Source organism: Lepisosteus platostomus, chromosome 3, assembly GCF_059453375.1.
Source record: "Lepisosteus platostomus isolate fLepPlt1 chromosome 3, fLepPlt1.hap1, whole genome shotgun sequence".
Lineage (NCBI taxonomy): Eukaryota > Metazoa > Chordata > Actinopteri > Semionotiformes > Lepisosteidae > Lepisosteus > Lepisosteus platostomus.
In genome coordinates, this window is record NC_142613.1 from 49836805 (window position 1) to 49857070 (window position 20266).

The 20266-nt window shown below is 35.4% G+C and overlaps 1 protein-coding gene across 1 annotated transcript in view; it reads right to left on the reverse strand.

Moving 5' to 3' along the window:
* Positions 1 to 637: 637 nt before the first annotated feature.
* bckdhb (branched chain keto acid dehydrogenase E1 subunit beta) overlaps positions 638 to 20266 on the reverse strand; it is a 121836-nt gene continuing 102207 nt past the window's right edge. Inside the window, exons 10-11 of the mRNA XM_088625913.1 lie at positions 2576 to 2722; positions 638 to 999 (exon numbers count right to left, since the gene is read on the reverse strand). Of these exons, the coding sequence (XP_088482039.1) occupies positions 2582 to 2722 (141 nt within the window). The 3' untranslated portion in view covers positions 638 to 999; positions 2576 to 2581. The remainder of the gene's footprint in view (positions 1000 to 2575; positions 2723 to 20266) is intronic.

The window sequence follows — 20266 nt, forward strand, 5'->3', positions numbered from 1 at the left end:
TTGAAAAAATACCATATGGAAAAAGACAAATAGTATGAGAAACAGAATATTGTGTGGTTACTTTAATCCCAGGATCCAAATATCTCTGTGGCTGGGTTGGCGATTGCATTGTACAAGGTTGGGCGACTCCTGCACTGTCATTTGCTTGAGCTATGTTGAAATCACTACTGACTGACCCTCAACTGATGAAGATGATATTTTGTAGGAGATCAACAGGTGATGACCAATATACAATGCTTGTGTTAAGTTCGAAACGTTATACTAATTACTTAGTAGTAAGTAAAGCAACTTGAGAGAAAATACTGGGTTTATTTGCATTTACCATAAATCCAGGTAGCGAGCCAAGCAAAAATGCGGCATTTGATCCTGGTCTAGTTTCAGCAACTCATTCCTCTTCAGTCAGTAGGGATTATCAGATTGAACTTCACAGATGGTGCTGAAGTGAAGAAATTATGAGGCTACTGTACATTAGTAAAAGGAAAAAGCAGTTTATAAGTTTTACTACTTTATTTTTAGGCATTGAGAAACACATGATTCTCCTGTCCCATATAATATATGCTAATGATACATTAAAACTATTGAAAATGTATTAAGGTTTTACTGTCTTTACATACAGTATGTAGAACAAATAACACAATTTAAGTTTCAAAGTTTGAGCATTTTATTGAATTCAAATTCTCCTGCATATCCATTGTTCATACAGCCACTTACAAATCAACAAAAGAAAATCTAATTTACCAATTCTACAGACTTCATAAAGAATGCTTCCGAAAGAGCTTATGTTTCATCTGATGCAGTGTAGTGATAATGAAAGTCCACGCTCATCCTGTCTGGTGGTTTCTTGGTATCTTGGCCAGTCTGCCAGCTCTTCCATACAACTCTGTAAGATCCCTTGAGATGAGAGATGGACTATATCTGTCAGTATGTAGATGAGTTCCTTGATGAAGTTAATTACCAGAACAAAATGTGTCGAAGCTTTCCTTCAATGTCCTCAAAGCCCTAAAAGAGAAGCAGGTGACATTACTGTACTGTAAAGAGTTCAGAGTAGGGAGCTGCATCAGAGTATGCTGGCTGCAAAGGAAAACCTTCAGTAATCCTTTGCCAATCACAAAGTGTTACATTACGTTACATTAGGTAGTTACATTAGGTAGTTTACCTACCATGGGGGTTAAGATCTTATGGGAAAAATAGACTTAGGGAACTGATATCACGATTCAACTTATTGAAACATGTCTTTCAAGTACCGTATAATAAAGCAATGACATCAGGCTAAAGTAAAAGAGAATGTTATAGAAATAATATTGTACAGATAGTTTTTACATAAATTATTAAACATTGCTGTTCCACTTCCTACACTTACTCCGATAGCTTCCTCATTTGTCTTTATTGTATTGATTCGGAGAGTCATTTATACCAAACAATCAACCAACAGCAACTTATCAAGCACTTTCGTTTTTTCTTCTCAGCTCATCAAGCATCTAGATTGCTTAGTGACACTGGACTCTTCATCCTTTCTCACACGCTTACTAGCCATTTTAATTTATTCATCTATTATTTATAAAATGACTATCACTTTTATTTAGGAAATCACTATTACTAACACTTCTTTACACAATCAAATAGTAATAACCATCAAGCCCAATGCAATAATATACACTAACATGGGCAGAACACTAAGAATGTGAGAGAAGTTGCAGACACATCTCGGGCCAGCATGTATTACAGCTCACGGATGGTTCTCAAACTGGCCAATACTCAAAACTGGGGATTGTGCAAAGGAAAACGTTATACAGAAAATTCAGCTCAGATACACAAAACCACATGAGGTAAATTTGCATACAGTGAGGGATTACTGTAAGGATTTATTATTTTTTATTTTTTATAAGGAATTAAATATATGTTATTCTTTCTAGTTTCAGAGTATAATTAACCTTTATTTGTTCATGTACATTTATGTAGATGCATGATCATCTACATCAAGAAAGCAGTTTTCCTCTTCCATTGGAATATTTGTCTTTGACCACCAATATCGTGTAATCTCTTCAGCTTCCAATACCATCTTTATGAAAAAGAATGAGCTGACTTCTTCCTGGGTGGCACAGTGGTACAGCAGTTAGCATTGCTGCCTCGCAGCACTGGGGTCCTGGGTTCAATTCAGGACCTGGATTGCTGTCTGCATGGAGTTTGTATGTTTTCCCCATGTTCACCTGGGCATCCTGTGTGTGTGTGTGTGTTCGTGAGATTAGCCTGCGATGGACATATGGCCCATCCAGGGTCTACCTTGCCTTGCACTTGTATTTTGCTGGGACAGGCTGCGTTCCCCCTAAGACACAAAATTGGATGCAGAGGTAAGAAAATGGATGGATGGATAACTTCTTCCCTTGTGTTTTCTTAGGTTAATAACTAAATTGAGAAGCAGAAAAAGACAGGTGTGGTCATACAACATTTACTATCAACAAAGAGAATGCCTGCATTGTTTTACTTTTAGATTAAATGATGTGTGAATACCCAGCAAATACTAATATTTTAAACAAAATCATTTAGAACAACCAGATATTATTTTAGATGAAAATACCTTTCATTAGTAGTTTATCATTTTCTTAACAGCATCAAAACATTTCCATTTGTCAGGTATATAGAAGGGCTCAAAAATGTGAGGAAAGGGCGTGTCATATCCACACACTCTGGTAATAGGGGCTTCGAGGTTCAGAAAGCATTCTTCCTGTGAAGACACAAACATGGCACATGATAATCAGCATCAATCACCGGAGAAAGCAGTGAGCTGTGAATTGAAGAGTAGTACAGTATAAATGTTAAACATGTCTTTTATATGTAAGATATAAAATCATTTTTGCAGGGTAGAGATAGTTCTAAATAGCATTGGTATACGCACTTCGATTACTGCCAGAACATTTTAACATACTGTATACACATAAGAAATCTCATTCATGTCTGGCGCTTTAAAATTAAAGGGACCTTCAAAAAGCACTGTTTGGGGTGTTTTTTTTCCACTTTTTCAATTCATTAAAAACGCTGACGATATTTTTAAATCTACCCTTTTAACATTTAAATGTGAATTCGAACAAATGTGGAAAAATAAGCGGCACAGGTCCTCATTCGGTCCACAGGTTGAGCCCTACAGGCAGGGCATCTCCAGTACATGAACGGGCTATGTCATTTTCAGTGCGCCAGTGGTGGTGCGAAATTGATCGATTGCTTTTGAGATTTTGTGGACTGGAGTCCTTGACTTAACACTTACCAGTGAGTTGTCAGGCAATATATCTATGATATACAGTGTCCTGACAGAATAAAAAGAGTATTTCTGACAAATATATATAACAGAGAGCACTTATTGGAGATTGCTGAGCAAGTAAAATACAGTTTACTTATTTAATATACTATCAAACATGGGTCTGAAAGGGGAAGTGATTGTCCTTTAGAATATAACCTGACATTCTGTGATCAATCTAGGTGGGGAAATAGGGCAAAAATGACATGACTCCATCTCATCTTTTTATGTTTTCTAATATTCTCAATGAATAAAATACATGCTGGTTATTAACGAAGCGTCCTCCAGGACATTGAGGTTACTCACAAGTATCGTACTACTTCTGATAATGACCCCTATTGCCAGACCTCGCCAGAACCTAGCCTGGTTTTGGCATGCTGGGTAGCAGAAGTATACAAGGCAAGCCTGTCCGTGCTCTGCCTTCCTGGTGAAGAAGCAGATCCTCTAGCCAGTGGGTAGATTTGGGAGGGTTCCAGCCACCCTGAAGGACTGGCGGAGTTTTGCAAAATGAATGATTATTTCTGATTACATTTTCCTCATGCAATAGCAACACTGGTACTCTGATTAGTTTTGACAAGCATGTAAAGAAAGCTATTGTGCTGCTCTTATCAGAAATCTCATTTTCATTTTTTTCATTTTAGAAAATTGAGTTGGACAGCAAAAATGTTTTAAGCATTTTCTTATGCTGCAGTATTTGAAACAGCAATGATATCACGGGTAAACAAATGCCTGCATTTTCATGAAAAGTGTATTAATTGCTGAACTAGAGCCCTGAAGGGTGACTGGGACCAGTTGCCATAGAAGTGGCAACATTTTTACAACAAAATGCACATTGTTGCAGTAGGAATGGGTGGGCAAACAAAAAACAATTTTTCTTTGGCAATTTGGAGGAAAACACTAAATTTCCTGTCATCATACCAAGAGTAGCCTTTTCATGGAAATTACACGCACTGTCACTGTTATATAAACGTGCTGTCAGTACAGAATGTCTGATCCAGAATCTGAGGATTCAGTTTAATAAACAGTCCAAAAGAAAACAGCATTAAGGTTTTTGGTATAGTTGCTGGTGCTGAGAAACACTTCCAGGGAATTTATTATAATCACTTTTACTGTAACAAAGAAATTACTGAAAAATGTGTATATGTGGCTTTTACTGATATAAGACTGTGCAATCTTATAGCTGGCAAAGGTTTCCTTCAGCTCAGCATTTGTTTGACACTGCAGCAAAATAGAAAATACAATGAGCTCAAAACATGGCACTGCAAAACTGGTCACTGACTTGCTGCACTGACAAGGCTATATTCACAAGCTAAGAGTAAGCTTTGTTTCAGTTTCTTTAAAATTGTTGACATAATGGCTCTATAAAAAAAATTAAACAGTCGTTCAAGATGACTCGACTATCAATCATTGTCTCTTTTTAAAATAATATTCTCTGAATAATCCAATACAATGAAAAGTGTTTTCCATGACATCTTTTATATACGTGGCGTATATAAAAGTAGTTCTAGCGAGATGCTGTGACTCACACAGAATTCAAGAAGACCTATGCCAAATGCCAAGATCAATAGACTATTCTATGGCTGAGACCACAGAGAGGAAGCCACTGAAATTCCACAGCAATTTTAATTCTATTGTTTTAATAATCAGCATTGCTTCTATAATATTATATTTTAATATTGCATCATTTTAATGGGTCAAAATGTAAGTAGGGTTATACATGACATCAGAACAGTGACAATGGCACACAGATCCATACATGTAAGTGGACAGCTTAACTCTTATCATGCCCTGCTGAGAGGCTGCAAACCGCTGATTGTGGGGAAGCAATAATAAAGTAATAAAAAACAAAATGTTAGAATATGTAGTTAAATACCTTGAATTGAAACCATTGTTAAACTTATTATTTATATTAAAATTGTACAATGCACTAGTAAAATCTAGTTTTCAAAGTTATATTTATATTATTTTTTTAGATACAAGCTAAAAAATTTAAGTCTCCAAAATTACACAAAACCCAAACATATAAGAAGGTAAATACTAGATTTACTGCAAAGCCTGACACTTGCAGAGACCATGAACATTTTCACTCAGACTCTTTAAGATATTTTGGCATTAAGTCAGTTGTTTCATTTACAGTGCACTCCACCCTGAGGCAGAATTTATCAACATGTACAATGTAAAATAACTGCAATTCAACTCAAAGTCTTTCAGCACCATCTGAACTTTTCTGATAATAATGTACATTTCCTGTATATTTAATATTTGAGCAGAGCCTAGGAAGAGTAGGAGGCGTCTGGTAGAAAAAAACCAACGATGATGCAAAAGTGTAGATCCCTAAGAGGGGACCATACAGGTTTGGAAAGAGGGTCATGGGCAGTAGGTCACATGTGCTGGCATCTTAGGAGCCTTACAGTAATCGACTTTGACTGAGCGAAGGAGCTTACTGCTTACTATCTGATTAGAGCTAATGTGGCAACGAAGAAATCTGTGATGTCAGAGAAAAGAAGTGCTGACCAAGCAGAACAAGGCCTAGCACAAACTCATCATGGCTAGATACAACTGTCTTTATCATAGAAGAACTTTAAAACCTGGGGACATGAGAAATTTCAACTGTGGATACAAAAATCCTGCTGATCATGTAGATCTTAAAAAATCTGAAGTTGCGTCACTCAAAGCAGAATTAGATGAGACGTGTCTATAGATAAGGGGTGCACTGATCAAGATTTTCTTGGCAGATACCAATATCGTATGATTACCCAAATATATCAGCTGATAATTGATGCCAACGATGATGATTATTTGTAATTGCAGGTAGTTGGTATATTTAGTTCAGCCCCTGAATACAAAATCTAATATCATAAAGTTTAAAAATATTTAGTATCAATGTCTCCTCAAAAGAACATACTGCAGTAAATTTTTATGTTTCGTTACATTGTAGTAGAAACTGTTTACATGCAAGCATCATTTTTGAGTTCACCACAGAAAAGACCAGCATAAAATTACAGCAGTTCTTGCACACATTCTGCATTAACAAATTAGCCACTTAACAAAAGAAGCATCTGGCCTCAAACTGGACCACAAATACATTCACGAGCAATGCAGACCAAGATGGAAAAAAGAAAAGATCCAAAAAATGTTGGGGGTATTCTTTAGTGGTGGTAGTCAGAATAATAAAACAAGTTCTGGTAGTGCGAGACAAAACCCTATTGCAGTGCAAGGTGTAACGAGGCTCCAGACTTCAATGAAACAGGTGGAATCCAGGGTCTTAAACACTCAATATTGAATGAACTTTCTGAGCTTTTAATTCCTTTGAAAGTGATTTATTTTTAGTCAGCAAGACAACTGCTGGGGCATGTACCCATAATTTCTCTATTCCTTCAATTTTCTTGTCCTTTGCTATCTTCAGGTAATCATTGTATTCAGAGAGGGGGTAGTACCCTGAGGATGTTTATTAAATTTGTTGTAATCAAATCCTTACACATCCTGCACATCATTGGATACAACAAAACTGGTTACTTCTACCCTGAAAAGTAGAAATACAATGTTTCAGTTGTTGAGTTGTCTTCACACCTGAAGCTGAAAGGTTGTGTTCTTTCTACGTTTTAGTATGGAATTAACCTTTACTTGTATCACACTTTGTGTGCATCTCTTTCAGTGTTCTCCATTCTCGTCATTTTTAAACTCATCTCAAATCTTCCCTGGACTGCACTGTGACTCCTTGCATCCCTACAAAAGCAAACACGCTTTGCCCACATATGTGATTTTTTACAGTATATATGATTTATATATCATCTCGTTAAATTGGGTAACTTCAATTTTGTATTACATTTATGGTCTCTCAGATTAACACATATAACAAAACCGTGATCTTTATGATTGCTGAGCATGATTTGCAGAAGCGTGGCGAAATTACCAGAGGACCCAAGTGGAAAAAATGAGGAAGTGCTTTTAAACTCAGATCTTAGCTACTACCAACCACATGCTCTAGGATGGACTGAATGGCCCTGTCAAGGTTCTAACCTATCTTATGTTTTTAGTAAAATGCAAACAGCATAATAATGCAGCACAATTTTCAGTAGTAATTTGGGATGTGTAAAAAGACACTTATGTAGGTGTCTGTTTTGTTCTGTATAATCTTTTATTACAATCCAACAAGCTATGGTAACAAAATCTGGCTTCCACCTCATTTTCAATAGCCTCCCAGAAATATGTTTAATTTTAGGATCCTTTCTCATAATTAATGGAAAAATTAATAAAAAATGTGTTAAAGCCAGTTTATCAAAAAATGCACAATGAATGAAAACTCATATAGCAAGAAGCGAAAAAAATATTTTTACAATGTAAAAGTACAGAATTTAAGGGTGTTACATGGGAGAAAAACATATCAATAGTGAAAACTTAGGTGAAAAGCTTAAAAAATGGCAGAAAATGAACACATCAGTGTCAAAGTACTATATATACATCAGCCATAGGAAAATAAAGATACATTTTATCATTGTAGAATTTTGTTTTTTTTAAAGAATTTGTTGCCAGAATTACACAAAAGTATATTAATTTGCTAATGGCTTGGAAATTCTGGTCAACAGAGTGCCACCTATTGGTCCAGTCAGCACAACCTACAGGTATTAAAAGTAATATACTTTTGAATCAATTAATTTTAATAGTTCATACCCACACTAACCTGAGGATAAACCCACCAAGAACAGGACTGCACATAAAAGATTATATCTTGAGTCTAAAATGCTCTACAGTTAAAGAACACACCCACATGATTCATAGACATTTCAAAATCTTGTAACTGATAAAGAGTAGACTGAACACTAGCTTTTGTAGCAGGTGTGGTTCTTTCATAAACTTTAGTATCCTCTCAATGTCTGTATATTTCACACATAAGAATGCACTTATATTCAGAAACAAGTCACACTTAAAGAACCTTTAAAGTGCCTAAACAACAGACATTTAGAACACTGCCATGAAGAATTAATTTAAATTCTTTCATCTGGAGAGAAATGACCTGCAAATAAGAGATCAGTCTGTGAGAGCTCAGCATAACTCCTTAAATGTATGTGTACTTCTGTGTATAGTGTATACAATATATTTGAAAAAGGCCACTGAAAATGTATCTTAAACTTCTACAAACAAATACTGTATATTAAAACTGTATATATACACATAAAGAATATGTTCATTCACCGTTTTAGAAAACTGAAATTTAATGCTTTCCTACCAAAGTCTGCTTCTGCTCCAACATGGTCCATTAGGCTCCATTGATACAAAAAAAGATACTTTAGTTTTAATAAAATGGTGCACCATCTAACACTAGCCACCTCAAGGGCCTGCCAGAATCTAATTATCCGAAGTTTGCAGATAACATGTTTTCCCTGTCAATTCACAACAGTGAATTCTGTTGTATTGTGATTATTGTATACAGATTCTGCTGTATTGTGGGCAAACATTTCTTCTAACATGTGAACATCCCCATTTTGCAGCTGTTTTGCTGCGCCTGTGATTTTGAACATTTTAACATACTGTACAGACACAGACAGCATGAACCAAATGCTTCCAAACTGGAGAAACCACGCCTATAAGAGGAAACTGTTAGCACACATATCTGAAGTTGAACACTGACTGCTAGAAGCTGCAAAAATGTTTTTCCTCTCAATTTGCCATTTTAGAGTTTAATAATAATAAAAGTAATGATAATAACAATAACAACAACAATAATAATACAATGATGTATGATGTGATGGCTGACTAATCAGAATGTTTAGGAAACAGTTTTTAAAAAAATATATTTTGGGCATCAAAAACTAGAAAAAAAAGATTGACCTCTAGCATGCTTTTCCAAGCTTAATGTGCTTCTGGATTACGCATAATGTTTTAATTGTTTACTAATGTGAAAGAACTGCTAATTGAAATTAATTTGAAGTACATTGTATAACAGAAATTAAAGTATATATTAATTCAGGCAGTATAATGTTTCCTTCTATTGAATCCAAAAGGCCATTTTGTAATATATGTACTGTATATGTACTATATACACAATATATACTGTATATAATATAGGTAATATTAAAATGTCTTATTGTTAAGGAGCATGTTTTATTATGAAACTCCTTACTTGTATGTAACATTTTTGCAATTTAATGTGATATGCTATGGTTCCAAATAGAAACAGGACAAAAAACAAGAAATTACTAAACTCTTACAGGATTATGTATCTTTCATTACTTCCCAATTTGCTCTTTTTCAATCATTCCAGAATATTTGAAAGGACTGAATAGAAGCTCTTGTTACAACAATAATAAACAAATAATAACAACAAAAATTATTATTATTATTGAACATCATCTGTGGAATAAGGCCCTTTCCCTGACAGGAAAGATACAAATGTTTATGTTGGTTTTATTTCACTGTGACGTATCAGCGGTTTGAAATGCTAGGACTTTGAAATTAAAACCAGATATCCATTAGATATCAAGAAAACAAGGACAGAAAACAATTCAGAGCACCTAGTCGTAGCAAGCAAACAAACATGAAGAATACTTCTCATTAAGCGAATCTTTATCTGCAATAACGCACACCATCATTATGACCTGTGAGGGCGGACAGAGAGACCTGAGCAGAACGCTGCTCCAGAGGATAAATCTCTACTACCTCCATGATAAATGTTTGTGCAATTAAATTATATTTGCAAGAACAAAAATTCCATAGTACAAGTGCATAGGAGTAAGATAAGCAACTGACTCTTGAGATAAAAAGGGGGAAGCTATATAGTCATGGGCCATACTCAATATTATTTGCTTGCAAGTATTGGTGTGATGTAACTTTATGTATGTTAAGCAAAGCTGTTTGGAATATAAGAAAGGTTGCAAATGAGAGTAGGCTATTCTGCTCATTGAGTTCATTTTTTTGTAGGTGCTATTATGATGCAAGAATCACACGATAGGCCAGTTCCTTCTTGTAAGACGCCAGGTATCAGCTTTAACGACATGGCTGTGGAACACCAAAGCAGATGACTGAGGAGTGATGCATGAAAAAAGGTGCTTTATTTTCCTCATTATATTGGGTAGCTAGGTTTCCATAGAGATGAATTAATTAGTTTTTGTTACCATACCAGTGCGGGCTTGTTTCATTTTTTAGAGCTATGCACTAATTTTAACACCTTACCTACTAGGGTATCTATTCAGGAGCTAAACACGCTTCATTGTGTTAATGAAAAGTATAATGCCTACTTCTGTGCAAAACTATTAGAGACTCTGTGACTGCTGACAATTTTAAACTCCACTTAAAGACTTATTACTGCACTATACCTTTTAATGCAGAATTTTATTTTCACTCTTGGTCTTTTACTAGGTCAAATTGGCACGCTTTCATTTTTATGTGTGTATTACATTTGTGGTACTGTTAAGTGCTTTAAGTTTTTTTGAAAGTTGTTCAGAAGTAAAACTATGACTTTATTACTATTTTTAAAATGGAAAAGTCTCATGGGCTTTATGTATCAGTTATTATGGTTTAAAAAACATAAGAAAAGTCTGCAAATGAGAGGGGGTCATTATGGCCATGTTGCTTGTTTGGTAGTTTAGCACTTGAAGTGAATCTACAATTTCATCCAGCCATTTCTTAAAGGTACCCCAATTTCGGGAATCGACCACATGGCTGGAAAACCATCCAGAAAACGTTAAAAAAATATTTTTTTGAAAATAATTTAAACAATTTTAAGCACTGTGGCTAAGGATCTGCGCCTGTGCCTGGAAGGTTGCCGGTTCAAATCTGGCGGCTGGCAGAGGAATCCTACTCCGTAGTCTTTCAGTAAAGAAGTGTTTTCTATTCTCTGTTTTAACTACATATCTGTTACGTTTCCCACTGTCCCATGTGTTTAACCTATCTACACTATACCTCTTAGGATTGCATATACAGTCCCCTGAGACCAGGAATCATTCCCGTTGCTCTTCTTTGAATTCGTGCCAAGGTTATAATGTATTTTCGGTGGTGTGGTGACCAAAACCAATACCTCTAAATGAGGTCTTGCTAGTGCGCTGCAGAGCTTCAGCATAACTCCTCTGTATTTTAATTTTATACTTTTTTCTACGTACCCAAGCATTCTGTTTGCTATTTATATTGCTTACCCACACAATCTTGATGAAGAATAGAAGAATCTACACAAACACCCACACCCCTTTTGTAACTTCCTGTGGCTCACAAGCACCAATGCATGTCTTTACTACCAGTGTGGATTACTTTGCACTTATTAATGTTGATTTACACTTTACACCAAGTGTCAGTCCATTGCCGACAACCACCGCTGTATGCTGTATTGTTGTGCATTTGATAAATAAACCTTGATTGATTGAGCTTTTGTATAAGTCTTTTTGAAACACCCTTGTTGCTGTTTCACTGGTGCACTTCACATTCATTAGCCAATCTGAGTCTATACCATAATCTAGATCATCCACATAGATCAGGAAGAGCTATGGGCCTAACACGGATCCGTGTGGTACACCACTACTTACATCTGCCCAGTTTAAGTTGCACCCTTTAAAAAAACTGTTTCCTGTTTGTTTACCAGGAATTTGAACTCATTACCATGGATTCCTATGGATTTTGAGAATCCAGCTTTTATGAGGCACATTATTAAATGCTTTCTGGAAATTTAAATATATCATGTCATAATCACATCCATGTCAGCACTCATAGATTTACATGCCATCTTCCATCTTCTTTCCATCAAGTAATATTAATTTTGCTTATTATTGTTGATTTAAAGACTGTATTAATTCACATATGTACACATATTGCCATACTCCACTGAAAGCATTTTTGAAAACAAAACGTAGTTACCGGAATTACAAAAATACTGCATCGCACATTACATTACTGCTGCTGTTTAAGAGTAAATCTTTTTTTCACTGTACATTACATGAATTTGTAGTTTGCATGCAGGGGTGTTTTCTTGATGCTGCTATTTGAAGGATTAGAAGAGTTACAGGCACTATTCAGATTAATGGGCTTCAGTCTCACACATAGGGCAGATGGACCAATCAAATATCTGACAATCTAGTTTAGACTTCATAATTCTCTTTGAGTAGACTGTTCCATTAAATGTTTGTGCACTCATTTGCACTCAATTTACAATTTCTAATGGGAACATACTTAGAAAGAGGAGCATCATTTTTAACAATATTAGTTCTGCATCAACTAAAGAGTTGTATGTTACATTCATGTTTCTGAGAGGTGGAACTTTCCAGTACACTTTCATTTATCTTACATTTCATGTATATTTGTGAAGCTTTGTAAAGGAAATAAAGAATTTCACTAAATTCTAAAACACTTTGGCTGTTTAAAAGTAAAGAGGCAGTTCAGCTCCTTATATAAATTCAGCAATTTTTTCATGTATGGAGAAATAATAAAATCTAGGATAATTGTACACAGAAAATTAGCTCATTAAAGTATAGGCACAAAATCATTCAGAGTTCAGGTCTAGCGTTCATTATCCTTGGTTCAGACTGAAACACGTTTAGAAAACGTTGACAGAAATGCAGACAGTAAAATTCAAGTATGAAACAACTTCACCACAATAACAATAAATGAGTAAACTTATTTTGCAATTTTACTTATAGTTTGCATTTTCTGTAACATCTGTAGGATACCCTGTTCAGCTAGTATCATCAACAGTATATTTCATTATCAGAGAACAATCACATACAAAAAATAAGGCAGGGATTCTTGCAGTAATCAGATGCTAATGAACAACCTTTGATTGCACTACTGGCTTCAGGGCATACCTTTTATGCTTATCAGATGTGTATTTGAATAAGAAATCTTTCATAATAATAGTATTAATTAAACTGAAATTATTAGTCAGACAAAATGAAACACAATGATTTATTTAAACTGTTTTTCACCACTGACTAAAAGCTCTAAATGTAAAATAACAGTTTGTTTTTCTGTACACAGAGACATGGTAGTAAGTTTCCTCATGGTAAAAGTGTAATGCATTCTCTTTAAAATGGAAAAATATTAATTTTTAAAGAAATCTTTTTTTTACTGGAGAGAATAAAACAAGCAATTGTTAGAAGGTGTTCATTACAATTAAACAGAAGCATAAAAAGTCAGAAACTCAAGGAGACCACTCCACTCATTACTTGGTTGTTAGTCTATTATTATCTGCTTCAGGAACATGACTGGGTGTTTAAAGTGTAATTTAAATGGTCAGAACTGTAAATACCGTGAAGGGTTTCGCCCAGGAAACAGTTAATCAAGATGATAATTTTGCTGAATTCATAATCTCGATCAATTTCCTAATATTTTCTAAGGTGACTCAATGCATATTTTAATTCATAAAAGCACTAGATAAACACGGCACAGGAAATAATAGTATTATGAGCCTTCTTGCTCAAATTGCTTAAAGTACAGCATGAGATAATTTTCAGAGTTCTCAAAGGTCTGACTAAACTTGTACTTAAGTTGGTTTTATGTTTATTGATTATTCTAACAAAAAATTCAATATCAGCCACCCCCGATAAATCTTTAATCAATGTGATCTGTATAAGAGTTAAATTTTCTTTGTCAGTGCTCCTCGTATTAGCAACACCTTTGTAAACTGTAAAACACTGTACCATAATGTATATGAAAAGTTACCTTGCATGGATTCTGAAATTTCATAAGCTGGTTCTTTTGAATCAACGCAAGATAAAATATAACTATTTTTTGGGTTTAAGGAGAAATTATTATAAATGGTTTGTGCTTTGTGCTCATTGAGAGGAAGATGTTTAAAAATTCAATCTTCATTCAGTGTACAACATGCATTATATAAACAGAAACTGATCTTGACAGCAACTATTTGATCTTTAAAGATGAAGAAAGATATATTTAGAATTGTTTTACATTTTCAGTTACAATATTCTACAGAATACAGATATTACAGCACATATTTTATTCCCCATCAATACAATAAACTTTCACTATGATTCTGTGGTCAAAAATCTGATTAAAATCTGCATATATTCAGAACAGATTTTACATATTTTCCATGTGATATTTATTTTGTTTGAAATAAGTCTAGAAATTGAGGGGAGTGCAAACTATTTACAAACTTTAAGCAAACAAACAACATAATAATACACCTGAATTTTCACATTGTCACAATGGTAAGCTACATTTATGTTAGCCTTATTTAAAAAGGTATACATTTATGACTATGTCCTTTATCTTATTTTAAAAGAACAACCCTACAAGAGAGAACAAGTAATGATAACAAAATAGAACCTGCCTTCCACGTCACCTCAGGTTCTATGCCTAACTAATTCAGGCGTCCTGTCCTACCTCCTCGCTTGGAATTTATCTAAGAATAGAAAATAACCTGTTAACGTTATTGCAGATCTTCCAAAAATGCACTGTGATGGCACGTAGTGGAAAACTGAAAACGGAGACTCGCATGACAGAGAACATAAATCAATTAATCTGAAAGCTTGAGGTGGGAAACGTGTATTCCTGTTCTGCTGAGGCAAAGTGCTTTCACAGGACCCTAAAACTTAGCTGCTTATGTCAAAGGTTCATACGTTGTTTTTCTCAAGCAAAAGGAAAAACACAGAAGAGGACAGGCTCTTTATTTTATATTCTTTACCGCACTGTATGCAAGCACCGGCTTTTCATCACACAGAAAAGGAAAGAACTGCAAGAACATACTGTAGCAGCCAATATAAACTAAGCGCTACAAATTCATCATTTGAGATTTATGTTAATCTTTGTTCTTACATTTTGCCAGTTAAGGTGGAGGATTCTCAGACCTCTGAAAATCCTTCATGGCCCTACATCTCCGTCTTGGAAGACCAGAGATACCTTTCTCCATTGCCAAATCCATTGCCAGAATTCTCATAATCCCCTTGTTAAATTTACCAAACAACAGTAATCCATTGTCTTCTAAAAGCTTAAACAGCTCTGCCCTATTTAAGATACAGCTGTTATATAGAAATGTATTTGACCTTTTTACACCATGTGAATCTTAGAAACAACAGTCGAGTATTCAAAAATAATGGGACTCTTGCTAAAGGTAAACTTTAAAGTCTGGAATCACAGCTAAACTTCTGAACTTAAAAAAAAATTAAAAACTTAAGTTTATCAAAATCAAAACTAATCAGTACAAACATGAGTGCAAAAAATGTACTTTGTGCACAAGAGTATGTCAAGAAATTGCAACGTACAGTAGAAATTATTTTCAAGGTTATTCATAAGGCAAATGAATTAATTTGTACAAGTTTATGCTGGTATTAAACCTCCTCAAGCATTCTCTGTAATATAAACCCACCTGAAAGAACTCCACATGTCATATCCTTTGAAATGAACAGCAGTTAAAAACTCACCCCATAAAAGTATGGACTTTTTCCTACCTTTGGTATCACTCAAGTGCATGCCTATTTATTTTTTGGAAAATATTAAAATGTTCATGCAATCATACACATAAAAAGCCACATTAAAGTTTTTTTAAAGTTCTTAATATAGTGGACATTTATAATCCAGCCATTATCAATTCCAAACACACCCGTAAAGTTCTTCTCTTTGAAGAGGAGTGATCTGTAAATAATATATTAACCCATGGAAGTTTATCCCCCTTGCTCCACGTCTTTTTACAAGTTACGCATATCAGTACATTTCCTTTGTGTAATAAATCTATAATAAAAACTTAGTGAACAAAGAAGGAAGTGTCAATTTACAAAAAAGCATCAGCCAATTAATAAAGACAAATGCCAAGTTACAAGACAAAACAGGGGAGAAGCTTAGCTTTTGCCTTATAAATTATGTCAAATTGCTTGTGGGGCATGTTTACACTAATCCTTTCTTGTCGTTTGGCATCTATTTCTGATAAAGAACAAGTAAAGGTTTATTCCATGCTGAAAAGAGAAGAAAAACACAACATGTGACCCCCAAAGAAGGCTCCACAGCTGAAACATTGTGTTTCTTTTCTTCTCTTTTCATGATGGAATAAACCTTTATTTGTTCCTTTGCAGCCTACGGATGCTGATGCAGCTACCTTCGTGATCTATTTCTGATATGTCATTTGAATTTTTAATGCATGCCTTATACGTGGTCAATTTTTTCACTGCAAATTGCATTTATTTATGTGTTTTAATTGCTTTGAATTAAATAATACAGTATGATTAAAACAAACATTGTTTTATATTTTAATAGGTGGCCTAGAACTGCACATCACACATTATTCATAGAACCCACATTACAGCTACTGAAAGCAAATTAACTAAATTCTAACAGGGATTATGATAGTAATTCCTTATATATTTATCTTCAGGCAATATGTATTGTTAATGCCTAGAGGCAACTGTTTTGATATAAATAAACAAAGCTGGTGAGATTGAAACCCAGGAGGTCTGGGTCACAAACGTGCTTTTATCCACTACTTCATCACAGATCCCTTACAGCTGCAATCCAGTTAAGAAGTGAGTTAAAAGATGTGTGTAAATAGCAATCTTATATCTCTCTGACTAGACGAAGTTCTAACTCCAAGTGTCTTATTACATCCTCTACTTTCTAGTGTTGTTCTTTTGTACTGCCATGCCCCTGATGAACATCATTGCAGATGGGTTGATTAGATGACCACAGGTCTGTGTCTTGCATACATGAATATGTGCAACTTATTTGCGTAGAATAAAATATATTCCTCTTCCATATTGTGCTGAAAAACAATAGGGTCAGGGACAGTTTCCTTCACAATAGATACGCTATGCTTGCACTTAGCTTTTACACATCTAATGCTTTTTTTCAAAGGCCAAACCATTACATTTGCATAAATAAAATTAATCCAGCATCTCAGGACAGTAATAATTACAAGAGGTTTAATTTATAATATGAAGCAAATGACTAAACTATGATAGTAAAAGCTATTTTTTAGGAGTGACTTACTTTCACCTGTGCTCAAAATACCTCTTATAATTTAAATAATACTTATAACTTATAATATACTGAACACTTATATAATTATAAATATAATTAAATACTTATACATTTTATACTATTTTTCTATACTGTTAATAACACAGGATGTTTATTCTTATATTCCAATTTTTTGTACGAATTCATTTAGAACTGAATATTACTGAATCTTCCCTAAGATTGTATGGTACAGAGAGAAGCTTGGGGTCAGAGCGCAGGGTCAGCCATTGTACAGTGCCCCTGGACCAGCTGGGGTTAAGGTCCTTGCTCAGGGGACCAACAGAGTAGGATTCCTCTGCCGGCTACGGGATTTTGTGGGCGGAGCGGTGGCTCTGTGGCTCAGGATCTGCATCTGTGGCTGGGAGGTTGCCGGTTCAAATCCCGCAGCCGGCAGAGGAATCCTACTCTGTTGGGCCCCTGAGCAAGGCCCTTAACCCCAGCTGCTCCAGGGGCGCTGTACAATGGCTGACCCTGCGCTCTGACCCCAAGCTTCTCTCTCCCTGTCTGTGTGTCTCATGGAGAACAAGCTGGGGTATGAGAAAAGACGAATTCCTAATGCAAGAAATTGTATAGGGCTAATAAAGTGATGTTATAATGTTATTTGTTATGTTATGTTATGTGGTTTACTGTTGGCTTATTTAATGCTGAAAGCTGTCTTCCACTTGTCTCCCTTTCTCATGTGCACCAGGATGTAGGACCTGACTAGTCTTCTCCAGGAGGGAGGAGATCAGCAGAAGAGGATATTGATTTTTTATGGCCATCTTTTTGAGATCTTAGTAATAAATACAGGGATGTAGGGAGCCATTCTTGTTCTTCTGAGTGAAAAACCTATCACCAGCTGGTGAAGTGGATGGACAGATGAAGCCTTTCTCGAGGTTAACCAAGATTACAGGAACAGGTGACCCGTCAGCAGTGAGGTCCTGCTAGGAGGTCAAATCAGGAAATCATGGGGTTCGTGTGGAGGTAGGTCTGGGCTTTGTACATGCTAAAGACATCAACAGTCCTGATATTTTGCAGGCAATTGAGAACTGGTGACATCAGAAGTGGTGAGAATTTTTGGGATGGAGAAGCAATGACCCTGTCAGTCTTTCCTCCAAGTTAAAAGTTTGTGCCTGGGCCAGTCAAGATGAGGACTGTGTAGCTCCAATGAGGGGAACCCCAGAACCAAGGGACAACATGACGTCAAACACAGGAGGAGCTGAGCTTGTTCTTTAGCTCCTCCGAGAATCCCGAAATGGAAGGAGCAGTGAGCAACCAGTTGGCTGTCCTGTTTTAAGAGCAGTGAATGGTGAGTAGATTCAGCTGACCACGGGAGTCAAAGACGTCCTGGAAGGTGTCACTGAAAATTTCAGAATTGCTCCACTCTCTCACAGTGCTGAAGCCCAAGCCAGGATTTCCCCAGACAACAGCGAGATCACATAGTAAAGAGCTTTTATGTGCTTTAATTCAGCTATAGCAGCACCGTTCAAAGCAGAAAACCAACTGCAATGTGTATACTTTATATATGAATGCATTCTTTATATTTAAAAAAGGCAGTAGAAGATGATAAACCTTCCAATGCGCAATGTGTCTATATCTTTAAATGCATTTAGTGACAGACATAAACACACACATATATATATAGTATAATAGCTCTCCCTCTCTCTCTTTAAAAATGAATAACAAAAAATCTGTTCACTTTAAAAGTGAAATTCAGTGCTTTCCAACACATACTGCTTCTACCCAAAAATAATCCATTAGGCTCACTGATACAAAAAAATACACTTTAGCTTTAAATAATGGTGCACCATCTAACACTAGCCACCTCAAGGGCCTGCCAGAATCTAATTATCCGAAGCTTGCAGATAACATGTTTTCCCTGTCAATTCACAACAGTATAGATTCTGCTGTATTGAGGGCAGCCAATCTCACAACACTTTTTGATTCCAGCTTCCCAGCTGTTCTGCAAAGCCTGAGATTTTGAATATTTTAACATATTGTACAGACACAGATACCATAAACCAAATGTCTCAGAACATTAGAAACCATGACTTCTGGAGGAAAATAAATAAAACTAGCCAGTTAACACACATCTGAAGTTGAACACTGACTGCGAGAAGCTGTGGTTAAGTCTGCCTCTTGATTTGTCTTCTTGTATTTCATTGAATAATAATATCTGACTACTCATTTTACATAAAAACCACTGGTGCATATTTACAGCACATTTTAGTGGAATCATATACTCTTAACTTTTGATTACCTGATAGGAAAGATCAAATATTAATAATAGGGTTATTTTTTTATTTTTGATTCAATTTCTTAAAAATAGTGTAATACATAGAAATACATTCTAGACTTACAGTATGAGTTTGATGCTTATATATAGAATGATTTACAATTTAAATAAACTTTATGTTGAAAAAAATGTTTTGATTGCTTACAATGACAGAAATTTACAGTTAAAAATATCAACATGACATTAAGAACCAAGATAAGAAATCATTTCTGAGCAGCTAACTGTACGGAGCAAACTAATTAAACTTCACATTCCTTTCATCTTAAGTTGCAAGTGGAACTTTCATCTGGAGGTGGTGAAAGATGGAGAAAATAATGTCTTCATTAGAAATATTTCTGATTCAGCTGCTATTTATTATATATGATATTGCACACCGTCATCCTCCCCTGTGGGGGTGGACACTGAGCCTTCAGCGGAGAATACATTCTAATTGCTCCCTTTTCTATGATGACTGTGGCATGAAACCTGAAAGCCTTCACTATTTGCAAACAAAATCAAAAGAACACAAGTGTACAGCTGGCTCTTTTGCAAATGGAAAGTTATTTAGCCTGGAGTTCTTCTCCATAATGTCTGCTTACACATCCCACTGTGAAGTATCAGCATGCAGATAAAGCAAAGTGGTCTGGAATATAATGGGAAAATGAGAAAAATGACATACATGAGGGGTCATTTGGTCCATTTAACATGTTTGGTTGCTTGTAGCTAGATCTGAAGACCTTTTTTCATTTCATTGTGGTTCTCGAGAAAAGCCAGTA